This window comes from Sebastes fasciatus, chromosome 24 (genome assembly GCF_043250625.1).
Source record: "Sebastes fasciatus isolate fSebFas1 chromosome 24, fSebFas1.pri, whole genome shotgun sequence".
Lineage (NCBI taxonomy): Eukaryota > Metazoa > Chordata > Actinopteri > Perciformes > Sebastidae > Sebastes > Sebastes fasciatus.
Genome location: NC_133818.1, coordinates 11,473,486 through 11,488,147, shown reverse-complemented (window position 1 = coordinate 11,488,147; position 14,662 = coordinate 11,473,486). Strand labels below are relative to the sequence as shown.

The window sequence follows — 14,662 nt, the reverse complement described above, 5'->3', positions numbered from 1 at the left end:
TAATGTCCCCTCTCTCCCTGATGGGGAGTCATATTTGACATGTAGGAGGGAGTGTGCTTCCCTCTCAGAGCACAACTTTTGTCCGTGAAAGCTCTAAGCGGTGCGTTATTCAACAGAACTGCATGAAAATGAAAGCAATACGGGTGGGAGATGAATAATATAATGTACAGTGAGAAGTAACTGCGTGTGCGGCGCTCATCTGAGCAGCTGATTTATCTTCAGTGGTAGCGTCACACGCCGGGACAAACTGACAATGTTTTTACGTTTGCAGAATTTACAACAAAGTGCGACTAATTACGAGTTTGTCGCAGAGAGCGTTTCACAAAGTTTATAAAGTTTCCCCCTAACTCAACAACTCACTAAACGGTGTGCTTTAAAGGGAGTCTGGGGGCAAATGATCAAATCTCTAAAGGATTACATTGTGGTTGCTGTTTATTGTATTTGTTAAATTCAACATGATTACACTAGTAAAGTGTTTATTATCAGTTTATTGTTGCACACACTATAACATTTTATATACTATATTAAGTGTGTGTTAATGGTTACCAAATGGTTTGTAAACCTTTAAGGAAAAAGTTTGTAAAACATCTTTAAACATTACATAGATAGATGGACCAGAAACCAATTATTAACCATTAACAAAGTATTAACTATCTATCTAAATAATGTTTATAGATGCTTTACAAAGTATTTATTCACCATTAAACTATGTATTATAATCATCAGTTGCAACTTTATAGTAGTCATCCAAATAATGTGTTGACAAATCTATTATTAACCATTAAGTGTTACAAATATCTATATGTGATGTTTATAGATGTTTTAAAATGTCTTAAAGGTTTACAAATAATTTCATAATCATTAACAAATACTTAATTACGTAAACAATATAAAATGTTATAATGTGAGCCACAATAAACTGTTTAAAAAAACATTATAGTATTACTAATAATTAATAAACATTATTAATTATCATTTTATTGTTTGTTAACAGTAAAATAGGTATTAACTAAGTACAATTAATACATTTTCCATTCATAATTGATTGTTATTATGAAGTGTCACCCAGTATTTGAGTAAATATAGCAAAAAAATATAAATAAGTCACTAATCATAAATAAGAAAATTAATTAGTAACAATTATATAATAATCAAATAATCTTTCACCATTTTTCAATGCCACAAATTCTCTGGATTTTTACGTTAAATTTAATATCTTTGGACTGCTGGTTAGACAAAATGAATAAAAGACTTTTTCATTATTTTCTGACATTTATGGATCAAACGATATTTGATTAATCAAGAACATAATAATAAAAATAATCCTCAGCTGCAACTCAATGCATATCAATGCCTTATGCATATACCTCCTGCATACACACATTCTGTACTGGTATGCATTAATGTACATGAGACAAGACAGCAGCCGTTCTGCTAGTTTAGGCTGAAGACAAACGGACACACAGGTGTGATGTAGTGATCTGCTCTGTATTGACCTACTTTCAGCTCCACTGGAGGCTCAGAGACGGGACCACGCAGAGAGACTCTCACTCCCCTCAGATATCACACTACTGTTACTGTTCACAGTGGAGCCATGATTGGAACTAACAGCTGTCAAAGTGACAACAGAACGCCTCTTGTGTGATGGATGAGTTCTCAACTATATTAAAATGATTCATACAGACGTTGTTATGTCTTCTCAAATAGCTTCAACCATACAGAGAAGTTTTATTTTGAAACAGGCTTATAATAGAGACACTTTTATTCCTAATTTTCCATGTATTTTGTAAATTTGATCACACTTCAGTGAAACATCTCCCTCTCAATGAGCCCAACTGTATTCATGTGTGATGATGTTAGTCCCCATAGGAGCCGTTTCACTGTATAAAATGACCTGCGGTGACCTCTAGGATAATCACAGCCTCATGAAACTTTACAGCCACAAACTAGAGACCTAGAGCATTCAGAGGATGGATGGCTTTTCTAGCTAGATTGACAATAAGGGGGTTTCTGAGCAGTTTACACAACAGAAATGCTCGCCATCCAATCGCCGAAAAATGCAATTGTTGCTGAAAAAATCTCCAAATGTCAAAAGTTTTTGATGCCAAATCACAGCATGGCTTTTTCTACGGTGTTCCTCAAGGTCTTGGTGTTTTAATGTGATATTTTGGAGGGATTATTGATCATTTTGATCAATTCTCCAGTGGTAAAAAATGGTTACATTTAGCACCAAATCCGTGTAACAAATGGTATCAACTCAAAAATTGCTGCAACAACTTATGAGACATAATAGAGCATGGGAATAAACATCATATACTTCTATCGTAATGTTCTAAGCAGTTATACGCTTTTACAATTTATTTAAATTAATTAATTCATGTTTGTTTCTGATTTATGACAAGAACAACTTGACACACAGTGTTGAGCTGCATCTCAAATTAATCTTCAGGTTCCCAGCTTTCAGATGATGTACACCACTTCTATGTGACATCTACTGTTGACCTGCTATCTCCCCATAAAGACCCACTAAAAAAAGACAAAAACTGGTCTATTGTGGGTCTCAGAGGATTAAGGGTCAGCATTAACTACACAAATCAATCAATGATTGACACAATATGGCAACCTCATGTGCAATTTAAGTGGAGGATTACATTATTTACTGGATATATTAAAGCCCCTAACTGAGTGTTTTGTGTGTGTGTGTGTGTGTGTGGGGCATCCTTATCTATAATGACTTCTTTTCCATTAAGATATTTTCATTACAAGGCCTAGCCTCAGGCTGCTGTTTGTGTGTGTCGGTATGTGTGCAGGAGACATCAAGGGGTTTGACACATCCTATATGTCCAGGTATTTTTCAGTATTCATTTGAACAGTGGACACAGGAAGGGAGGATACACTGCACAGGTCATATGTCTGTCTTTTTTAAATCCATATCCAGTGTAGAACCCCATAAAACGTCATCCCGGCCCTGCTCCTCATCCTCTCATTTTAAATCCATCTTACCTTGCATTCACTAATGTAGTACTCCTACAGCACTAAATCCCGCCGGGGGATTTAGCTGCCGGAGCTTGAGGAAGAGTGGCGTGTGGAGGGCCAGAGCCGTCACTCCGGCCCCCCTAATAGTTCCAATATCTCCTCCAAAACAAAACGGTTTTGTGTGCCGCCGATGGGGCTTACGCTGGTCGGCTTTTATGTTATTTGGTTGTGTGCGCCGTCGCTTGTTGTCTTGACGAGCTGTCTGGGCGAAATCTCCAGCTACAGCTCACAGTGTTTGGCTCGTATGCATGCGTCGATACCAGCACCAGGGAGTAGCTGTCAGACAGTCAAAATATGAGGATTAAAGACAGGAGGAAACACAAAGAAAGATGTTTTGACCTAATTAAATGTGTGCAGTAAGAGATGCATGTGTCTTTGCTCTAAAGAAGAAATGAAATGCGTCATTGCTGCACAGAAACAAAGCCAGTAATTACTGTTTTTACTGTTTCTGCTTAGATTGCCCTTCTGTATGAACACCAGTAGCTACATCTGCTCCTCTTTTTGTTTTCTCCATAGATCTCTCTATTGAAACAGTCCCTGGAGCTGCAGTTGTCTCAGTCCCAGTCAGCTCTCCAGCAGCTGCAGTCTCAGTTCAACCAGGAGAGGGAGCTGCTGAGCCAACAGCTGAAAGGTGAGCTGGACTATGTACATACAAGGGGGGACTGCAGCTACAGTCAATCTCACCATAAAGTTACATTCCTTAAGAATTTCATATAACAAGATATCGGTCATTTGCAAGAGACAAATGGTTTAAAAACAGTCATAACTTCATCTGTATTTTGGTATTTTTACAAGACGTTCTAGCCATCAAGTGCACGATATCTTAACACGTTCTGCTCACCAACAGATTGTAATGTCTGTCTTGTTTTGAAGAAAACGTGAGGTATCATGGTGTACAGTATGTGTTTACGTCTCTTTCTGTGTTCGCAGAGATGCAGAGGGAACATCAGAGGAGAGAGCATCGACTACAGGAGGCTCACTGCTGCGCCCTGAGCACCATGGAGGAGGCCAGACAACACCAGATACGGGTACGATACATACACACACACACACACATATCAAGCATGTACTGTATGTGTGCATTCTTTGGCTTGGGATTTGTGTTGTTACTGCAGTAACAACATCATGTATGCGCTCGATTGAGCATCGTAGAAGCACTGTTGCTGGGGATTAAACTGGCATCTTTGTAGTGGTCCACATGTGACTGTTTCGCCCTGAGCTACCCAGACTCTGACTTTAGTTGTGGCAACTCACTAGGGCTTTTCCATAGGCACTTTTAGGCCCCGCCGAGTCAAACCATGCTGCACTGATTTGCATTTGCATTACCGGTTTTAGCGCGCCGAGTTGTGCCGTGCCGCACTGCACCACATCCGAGATGGATCATCTCAGGAGTCAGGCCAAAGTGCGCCCTCCAAGTGGGTTGCGGTAACATCTCGCCAACCATGGCCAACTGGTGTCTACCCCCCCCTCAGACAAGCGTGTGTTGGGAGCATGTAACATGTGACATGTAACTTCATTTGTGATCGTGGGATTCACAACATTATCCTGAAGTCATACAGTTTACAAAGTGCAGTTTTCAGAGTTGCAATTTGGACGTCTTTTTTTTCAGTTTAGTCTGCAGCACACTCATTATTTCTCTGTGTGGAGTGTGAGACTATTGAGTGATGGTCACCAACACTACCAACACAAAACGCAAACAGACTAAACAGTCTAAGTGTTTTAGTTGCTCTAATATCATTAGTTTTAATTTAATGATCCTTCTAGTCCGGCTGCAGAGTAAACTGGAGGTAAAAGATTCATAAGGCAATTAAATCAGCGGAGAAAAACTCAATTCATTAACTTCATCTACTTTAATTTCACCCATTTCCTCGTTAAATTCCTCGGGGTGGTAATAGCCTATTGTTGACTTTATGGTTGAAGCTCTCATATAATTACATCGCAGGAGGAAACATTGGATGATTTTTTTCACTGGCCCATTGAACAAACTGATTATAGTACTGTGTCTATGAGGGGATGTGTCAGGTACCTTTTAATGGATCACATAACGCACCTTTATGGAAATCAGATTCTTCAGTAGACGTGATAAACAAAACAAAATAAGTTGTCAACCAGGTGAATCTCACAGCATTAAAAGTACTTTTGTTTCGACTTTTTTAATCTCACTGGAGATCAGAGCTCACGTTGTTTGTCTGCAACATTACACCACTGATTATATGGTATATTAGGGGTACATAGCATATTTAATGTGCATATATTTTGCATATAATTTACATGATTTATAACTAGGGATGTCACGATACCAGAAATTTAGTAGTTGATACCTGTGAAATTCCACAATTCTTGATACCAATTTAATACCACGGTAAGAAACAAAAGTAAAACAATTTTCATACTGATTTTCCTGCAAGCAATCAATTTCCAATGTGAGTCGCAGTAAACTTTGGAATGACACAATTAAACTTCATAAAGAGAGGGCAAAATGTTAATCATAATAACTTTATTTATAGAGCACTTTTCATACAAGAGATGTAGCTCAAAGTGCCTTACAAAAGCATTCAAACAAAGCCAGCTGGGTAATAAAATTAGACAATAAAAGGATAGTAGATGCTAAAATATATTTTAAAAAAACAGACCATTAAGAATAATAAAAATGACAGAATTAATAGAAATAATAAAAAAAAAATATTTGAATTATTTGATACTTATTTCTTAGTTTTCTGAGTATCTTGGTGGAGCTGTTTCACCAAAATCTACTATTTGTTCTAATGATTTTATAGCTGTGAGCAGCTCCTCTGTTTCTTTTATGCAGTGCATTGTGGGATAAATGGTGTCCCAGCAGTACACTCAATAATGAAGCGGATTAAGTCTCACTAACGCTGACTGTTTTGAGTACGATTAATTACTACTCAAAACCTGATGAGAGTTGGTACAGAAGTAGGACACCGCTACAGTGTTCATTCTTCTGGGTTTCATTTTCCAACAACATAAATCTCAAATATTAAATGCCAAAGCATCCTTCGGGTTCTCACAACTGTGTCGCCACATGGAAAAATGTATTTTTGATGTAACTTGTTGTGTCATCTCGATGCTTTTCCTCCCTCCTCCTCCTCCTTTCTCCTCTCCCATGCCAGGCCCTGGAGGAGCGTCTGAAGCAGGAGCAGAGGGAGGAGGTCCACGCTCTGAAGGAGGCCCACAGGAGGACCTTTGACATCCTGAGACAGCAGTCGGACCAGGAGCTGCAGACGCTGCGGTTTGAGCTGGAGGACGAGGGGAAAGCAAAGCTGGGTAAATGATGATACTCATAAACTTAATGGCTCTACTTTAAATAACACACAGCATGCTTTTTAAACCACCGCAATGACTTTTCCACCCTCAGCGAAGACGTTTCTACCCGTGGTGATTATGTTTCGACCTGCTGTGTTGATGCCTGGATTCCCTGGATTTAATTGCACTGATAATCAAAGAAGCGACAGATAAACTGTCTGTGATCTGTGAACAGGTACAAGAAGTCAAATCTGAACTTTATGTTGAAATATCTGACATTCAGAGAAAATAATTGCCTTTGAGATCAAATCTCTCAAAAGGGTTTAAAAGGAACTGGAGGATGATGAAAAGCAGGGAAAGGATTCACAAAGAACAAAGAGGATATACAGTACAGTACATCATTTATGATCTGCCCTCAGTGATAACATTTAGAACACAGTCATTTCATTTTTATCATATTTCGTCTCACAGTGATGTCGTTTCTACCCCATGTGTGTAAATGTTCCCCGTCTGTGTTTCTGTCTGGCAGCATCTCTTCGTGCTGAGCTGAACCACCTCCACGCTGCATCCATAGAGCATCTAAAGCAGATCCACCTTAAAGAAAACCATTCCGCCAAACGAGATCTAGAGAACGCCATGGAGCACAGCCGCCAGCAGGTAACTGTGACCTGGTTCATATCTTCCCAACTTTCTACTGACCTGCTTTGCTTTTTTTCTGTTAATTTTTTACACAGTTCATGTATTTCTTTAAGGAACAAGAGCTCCTAGTTCGTATCTCAGACCTGCAGGTGGAGCTGTGTTCCCGTAGCAACCGCATCACCAATCTGGACCACGAGATCCACTCTCTGAACGAGACCATCGACACTCTGACCAGAGAGCTGGAGATAAAGGGCAAAGAGGTGCTGCGGGTCCGCAGTGAAGCTAACCATCAGATAAGGTATATATCTGTTATATTTTATATTAATATTGTTATTATCGAAGTGGGTAACAGTAACAGAACCAGTTTGCAGAGTGCAGACTCATCATATGGGAATAACCATCCAATTTTTATTTAATTTCTCATAATTTTGGCTCATTTTCTCATAATTGTTATTTAAAATCTCATAATTTTCACAAATGATCTGAATTTTTGATTTAATATCTCATGATTTAGATGTATTTTCTCATGTTTTATTTAATATTCCATCATCTTGACTTGTTTTCTCAATTTTTATTTAATATAATAATTTCTTACTAATTTTCTCAATTTTATTTAATATCTCATAATTTTGACTAATTTTCATTTTTTTTAATTTATTATCTCACAATTTTGACTCATTTCTTTATTTCATATCTCATGTTGACCTATTTTCCCATAATTTTGACTAATTTACTAATAAAATTTTACTTATTTTCTAATTTTTCTAAACTTTTATTTTAAATCTCATAATTTTGACTAAATGTTTTTAATATCTCATAATTTTGACTAATTTTCCCATAATTTCAGCTAATTTTCTGATAATTTAGATTAATTTCCTCATAATTTTGACTTAATAAATAAAAACAATTGACTTAATATCTCATAACTTTTACTTATTAAGTCAAAATCTTGACTTACTATGAGAATGACTAACTTCTCATGTCTTTTTATTTATTTTCTTGGTGAAAATGAGCTTCCATACAATCTTGAAAGAGTCAACAGAACAGCTTATGATTAAAAGCATCATGCATCTATGCCACAACGTGTTTCTGATGTCATGATGAGTTTATACTTAGTGACTTTTATCACAGAGAGTTTGGTAGTGACCATTTAAATCAATCACAAGATCCATCTTATGGCAACATGCACCTTAAGTTGTGTAGGTAGAATTCATGCTATTACGGGAGTACTCCAGCGATATATTATTGTACTTCCATAAAAGGCAAACCCATATGTGAATGCAGCACTCTCTTCATTACTTCCTTCCACAGTAGCCATGGATACCATTTCTTTTTAGTATCACACACTCTCTGTCCCAGCTCTGCTCTTCGGGTCCCAGCTGGGTGTAGTTTGCACATCCTTCTCTATCAGGAAATGAAGTGTGTTTGTGAGCAATATGCAAAACATAAGTGATGACTATTAAAATGTAAGCTTGTGATATTATCCAGCACACATTGACCTAACGTTGGTTTATTTATTAGATATGTCTGTCTCTGCTGCAGGGCCCACGAACAAGACCTTTCAAAGAGACATGAGAGGGATCTGGGGGAGATAAGTATAGTCCATCACAGAGAGACACAAAACATGCTGGCTGACTTCAACAAGGCCCAGGAGGTCCTCAGAGACAAGATCACTGCGCTACAAATACTGTAAGTCTAAAATCTCTTTCAGCCTATTTAATACAGTCGTTTTTTTCTGTCTCTGCTGGCAACAATCAATGCTAACGTTGTCTACCCGCTCATGTTTGTGTCCAGGTTGGAGGGGACAGAGGAGAAGTTAAGAAACAGAGAAAGCCGACCCGAAGACCTGCATGTGATAGCAGAGCTCAGAGAGATGGTCACCGAGAGAGAAGCCCTGGTGAAGAAGCTGGTGGTGAGTGGACAGGTTGGCATCCAGTGTGCGTGTGTGTGGGATGGGGATGAGATCGTACGATACAGCTGAAACAAAGAAACATCCACAGAAACCCAACTCCATCTGGCAGCTCAGTATTTTCCAAACACTCAAAGTCAGATTTCTTATTTTTAACCTGCAGCGACAGTTATCGACATCACAACGGTTGCTGGCAGATTTGATCATCCGGAGCCAACAAAGTAATTCCAGTAAATGTGCCCTGCAGTATCAGTGTCATCAGAGACAGTTTCCCGGAGAAACACTCACCTCTCTGTGCGTTTTTTTGGTATTCAGTTAGATAGAAAGACACTCCACTGTGTGTAGAGTGATTAATGTCTCCATCTGACTACACGTTTTCACCCAAATATGGCATTCACTCTCAGTCTTGTGATGTTAAAACATTGATGACAGTGGAAAGGGTCAGAAAGATTATGCTTTTACAACATAATGATTTTGATACTTTGTTTTATAGGACGACAAGAAGTTCTACCAGCTGGAGTTGGTCAACAGAGAGACGGGGTTCAGCAAGGTCTTCAATTCCAGTGCCAATGTCGGTGTAATCAACCCTCTTATCAAGGTGAGTGGTCTCCTACACAGAAGCCACTTCTGTCAGTGTGAGCGGCGTGGATGTCAAGGATCATGTGGTGGTCACCTTTGAGCTGAGCGCAAATCACAAAATCCCCACACCACCACAGATGTATGAAGACTGTGTGACCACTGGTTTATTCACAAACAAACAAAAAGTACATCCACACAAGCTCCGAGGCAGCTACTGCACACAGTTTGGCAGTTATCCACCTCTTGTATACAGCTGCCAAATAAAGTTATTGATCATTATTTAAGATGATAAAGGTCGCTGTCATAATCATTTATCTACAGTCTGTCTCATATTGATATTAATCTCCAGCAGTGAGGAACAAGGACAGCTCCTGTGTTGCACTGTATTCAACTCAAACAGTCTGTAAGAAGAGAGCATCATTGTGTTTTCTGGTCTGTTTAATTACTTTCATTCGATTGAATCTTTTATTTTTTCGAAACTTACCTTGAAATCAGCCTATTTTTTTCAGTCGCCGAAGCACAAAATCGTCCCATTCTTCCTGAAAACCTGCTGCGTGTTTGAACATCACACACACACACCGCCCGCTGCCTCACATCACCGACTGATCTCTGCGCACAAAGCCGCCCATCATCCTTCTTATGTGCACACAGCTGTTTCATCCCAGGAGTCGTTCAGAAACAATGACGCTTGATTTCAGCATCGTAACATCAGTCCTCTCCTTCCTCCCTTTCCTCCTCCTCCTCTTCGTCCTCATGCTCACTGTGGGTTGTTCGTATGAGATAACATCCCTCTCTTACACTTCTAAGCTCCCATGTGCAGGATTAGGAAATATCTGACTTTGGCGACTCCTAGTGGTAGTACCTCCCTTCCCTAGCTATTCAGCTCTCTGATTGGTCAGCCCTCGCACCATGAAGGAGAGGAAGAGGAGGGACAGGAGGTGGAGGACCAGGTGGTCTCCTTGTGCCCCCCCACTCCAGAGGTCCCTCCCCGAGACTTAGGACAGCCCTGCCACTGTTCAGCCCTCTTCCTCTTTCTCCTCTTCCTCAGCATCTTCCTCCTCTTCCTCCTCCTTCTTCTCCTCATCCTCCACATCATCCCATGCCAAGCCTTGCTCTTCCTCATGCTCCTCATCCTCAGGAAGCCCTGGTGCAGCATCAGGGCCTACAGAGCTGTAGGAGGTGAGAACTAATCTGTCTTCCTGCCACTGCTGCCCTTCAGTTTCACTTCACCTAAAGCAGGGAGTGAATCACATGATGTCTGCTGCCCCCCACTGTCTGTTCCTCCTCACCTCACCTCTATCCTCACCCCTCTCCCCCAAACCTGAACGAGGGCACACTTTCTTTAAAGATAGATATTGGCCTCCTGTCAAAAACCAGATGTTTACTATCTGATGTGACACATAGAGCAGGTGACGTAGTATATCAAGCAACCATTATTGAAAGTTGCATGGTATGATAACGAGTATAACAAGCGAGAAAGTCCACTACGGGCGAGTGGGAGGGGTGGTGACTTTCCCCCAGGAGACAACTGTTCTTATCCTGTGTGCAATGTAGTAGTAGTTTTGTTGCATTTTTTGTTTTGTTTCAATTTACAACGTTAAAGCCGCCCCCTCTAGCCAGTTTTACTTCCTGTTTTTTGTTCTTTCTCAAACAGAGAATGAGGGTGGGGTTGATAGTCAGACGTAATTCATTACCATGGCAACCAGACTGCATTTTTGCCACTCAGTGTAGATGAATTTACTGTTCATCAGACCACACCTCCGTCTCACTCGCTCTCTTTTCACCGTCTCCTCCTGGCGAGGCGGCCATCAGGCTGCTGCTGCACCGAGGAGCTTCACCGCTGCACGCCAGCCACAGCTCGACTGAGGACGGATAAACATGTTGTAGAGGTCCGCTGTTTGAAATGTAGTTTCGGGACGTTTTGGAGGTGCACTGTCCAACAGCATCGTCCACTCTCTAACGGGACTTTTCTTTTGTTTTCTCTTGAGCTGAAAGTTGTGCGCTCCCCCGTCGTCCTCACCTGTAAGAGGCCGACAAACCTCGAAAACGGCATCGGCTGCTTTCTGGTAATTTATCTCCAGCAGGAGGAGACGGTAAAGAAGAGAGCGAGAGAGAGAGACAGTCAGTATGTTGTGCTAATTCTGCCGGTGCAATTTCGTGTAATCTGCGTTGATTGCACCCGTTCTCGGCACGCACAAATGCCAAGTTATTCGTCAAAAAAACAGTGTGGCTTATCAACTTAGTCAGGAAATGACTCAAATAAATATGAAACATCATAGAAATGGCAAAATAGACTGGAGGGGGGGCTTTAACCACGTGTTTAAAACTGTTAGAAAACTGTTAAAAAACTGCGACCGTAATCCAGGAGAGAAAAAACGTTTCCCTCAAAACGTAATTGAGAATGCATTTCAGTTGTAAGGGAACATCATTTTGTGGGAGACAGGGTTGTAAAAATAGCTGCAGTGTTACAACCACTTACTCGGCCAGCTATCCATTACATAGATGGACATTAATAGACAACAGTTACATAAACATAACAGTTTAATTAGACACTTCTTTTTCTCACCAGACACCTTACGCATCGACTTTGTTGTATCTCCTCAAATTGATGTGAATTATTCTAGAGTTTAGTGTACCCAACGACCCACTAAACATGGTGGATCACGTCTGGACTTGATGCTGTAGCTGTTGTGCGCGTGGGGTTGCATTAGAATCTATTCATTTCACAGAGCGCTGCAGTCTTCACTCCATTAGTTCAGGGTCAACAGAGAAATATAATGAAGATATAATCTCTTTTTCATCCATTATGCTTTAACATCTCATTTCCCCTTTTCGTATCATTGAACTATCCTACACACACACACACACACACACACACACACACATCTTAGACAGAATCTGCTTTGAAATATACTCTCAATCCTCAATGGCTTATAAAAAGGAGCCTACCCTGAAACATTGCACTTACAAATCAGTCTCTTTGGGACCTCACACTCTGAGTGACGCAAAGAAAGAGTGAGTGATTTAAAAGCACTGCAGTAACTCAGAAGTGCAAGTTGCAAATGTGAGACCATTAAGATTACGCTTCGGTGGTTTTCTGTTCTCCCAGCGGAAAGGCAGTGGACACACAGTGTGAGAGGGGAGATGAAGGAGGGCTGCTAGCTGCAGACGCTGATTAGAAAACACTGGGAGGTCTGCTGCTGAGAGACGGAGAAAGTAAACCAGCTGTTAGTTTGAAAACGGTTTGTTCAGATTTCAAGAGGAGAAAACACTTTGTTAGTCACTTTGTCAGTACTGTTTTTTGTTTTACATTTTTTTTGTTATACTACTTCTCACTTTATTTATTACCTCAGTAGTAGGGATGTGACGGTGAGGACATTTTCCCACCGGTTAATAAACTTGTGACAAAACCGGTGCTACCGATTACACCGGACATTTTACAAGAAAAGATGACGGCCAATATGTGTAGCACGCTTACTTCGATCTTGAATGTCGTGTGGCTGTGTGTCTGGCACACCGCCTGTGACCGTTCCGTCCTCCTCATGGCGATTACCTCATTAACGTTGTGGTTCTCTTATAGCATTGGGTTTAAATCTGAAATATTGCCAAATAGGCACTTTTGCTTTTCCCTTCGACACCAAGTCCTCCGCCATCGTCTTGTCCGTCAACTCTCTCTCTCGTCCCGTGTGTGAAATCTGACTTCTGCTACTCTGACCTGAAACTCCGTATGGAGCAGATGCATTCACTGTCAGTTTGTAGCGTCCGTCGTCCGAGTATGTGTTGATAACAAATGTCCACTTCTCATATACAGTTTATGGTTTCAATCTCGAAAGAAAACCTGAATGTAAGCTGGGTTTAGTAAACGGAGGGATGAAAGTTCACTAGTTGCTGGTTATGGTTTGATCCCTTCTGTAGCTCCTGATGTGCATGTGTCAAAGTGTCCTTGTATGTGGGGGAAGAACAATGTAAGTATTGTGATTGTGGACATCACACCAGCCTTCACTTGTTTGGATCTCCCTGATTACACTCTGATTACGCACTGGTACTGGCCACAATCACTACACACAAGGGAATCTCACTAACATGTTTGTAAGCTTGCCCACTAAACACATCTGTATGATCAGTTTGAGTTTCTCATCATTTTAACACACCTGTCTCTCTTCCCTCCTCTCAGCCTTCCTGAGGCCAACGCCACGACGCCATCAGACCCGAGGGGGGAGGAGGCAGGAAAAAGCAAAGAATCCGTTGTAAAAGAAGAGGAGCTGTACAGCCAGTACTTCTCTTTCTGACCGGCAAAAAAAAAACAATCCCCATTCTGTCAAAAAAACATGAGGTAACGGGACAGAAAGCTAAAGTTGGACAGCAATCAAACTGTAGGTTTTGAAAGTCATTTGGGGCGACATCAATATCAAACGTCCACTGCTAATCATCAATCATGTGCTGTGCTGATATTCCAGTGTGATTGCAACCTTAGGGCTTCCATGCATGGTGAGCATGATGAGTGGTGTGGCTTGTCACTGCATCATCAGGAAAGTGAGGCGATATAAATACTTTTATACCATCTGCAAATGTGCAAAACATGACATCTGTATGAGCTCTAAAGTAGTGAGAGATGCATATATCTTACCATTTTAAAAGACTTCATTATCCATGAATTTTAATTTTGATAAACTAAGAACCGATACTCTAAATGTAAAATAGGCATAGAGAGGAAATGTTAACTTTCTGATGGTCACAACTAATCACATTGTTGTCCACTGATAAAATGTAACTTTATTCCGTTACTTCTAAAGTAATCAAACCAAGATGAGGGCTGTATTATACGACGGTGTATTAAGGCAGTTGTAGGTAATAAAATAAAATGAAAAACTACGGAGACAGAATATTTTGAGAAACAAATCAGAATTTTTCGAGAAAAAACTTGAATATTCTATTTAAAGTGGTAAATTTATGAGAAAAAAACTCACAAATTTACAAGAAAAACTTGAATATTCTCTGAGATTATAAACTTACAAATTGATGAGAAATCAACCTCATCACACCACAGTTAAACAGTGCGGTAACGTGAGCTGCCGAGTGCAAAATATATTTATAATATTAGTATTTATTTATGTTCATTAACACATAAAGAACATGACAGAAAAAGTGTATATGTCTCAGGACCTTTGACTTGCTCAGAGACCGTCCCTACCATATACCATATATTAGTAACACGGTTTTGCACAATTTGTTTGT

The 14,662-nt window shown here is 40.2% G+C and overlaps 1 protein-coding gene across 3 annotated transcripts in view; it reads left to right on the top strand.

Moving 5' to 3' along the window:
- The window catches only part of fam184aa (family with sequence similarity 184 member Aa), a 45,205-nt gene extending 30,543 nt beyond the window's left edge, over positions 1–14,662 (top strand). The window contains exons 14-22 of one of the 3 annotated variants that reach the window (XM_074627272.1): positions 3,553–3,667; positions 3,967–4,064; positions 6,168–6,321; positions 6,830–6,957; positions 7,053–7,237; positions 8,461–8,628; positions 8,734–8,851; positions 9,342–9,446; positions 13,602–14,662. In XM_074627272.1, the coding sequence (XP_074483373.1) occupies positions 3,553–3,667; positions 3,967–4,064; positions 6,168–6,321; positions 6,830–6,957; positions 7,053–7,237; positions 8,461–8,628; positions 8,734–8,851; positions 9,342–9,446; positions 13,602–13,610 (1,080 nt within the window). In that variant the 3' untranslated portion in view covers positions 13,611–14,662. The remainder of the gene's footprint in view (positions 1–3,552; positions 3,668–3,966; positions 4,065–6,167; positions 6,322–6,829; positions 6,958–7,052; positions 7,238–8,460; positions 8,629–8,733; positions 8,852–9,341; positions 9,447–13,601) is intronic. The other 2 variants (XM_074627270.1, XM_074627271.1) reach the window with 2 other exon arrangements.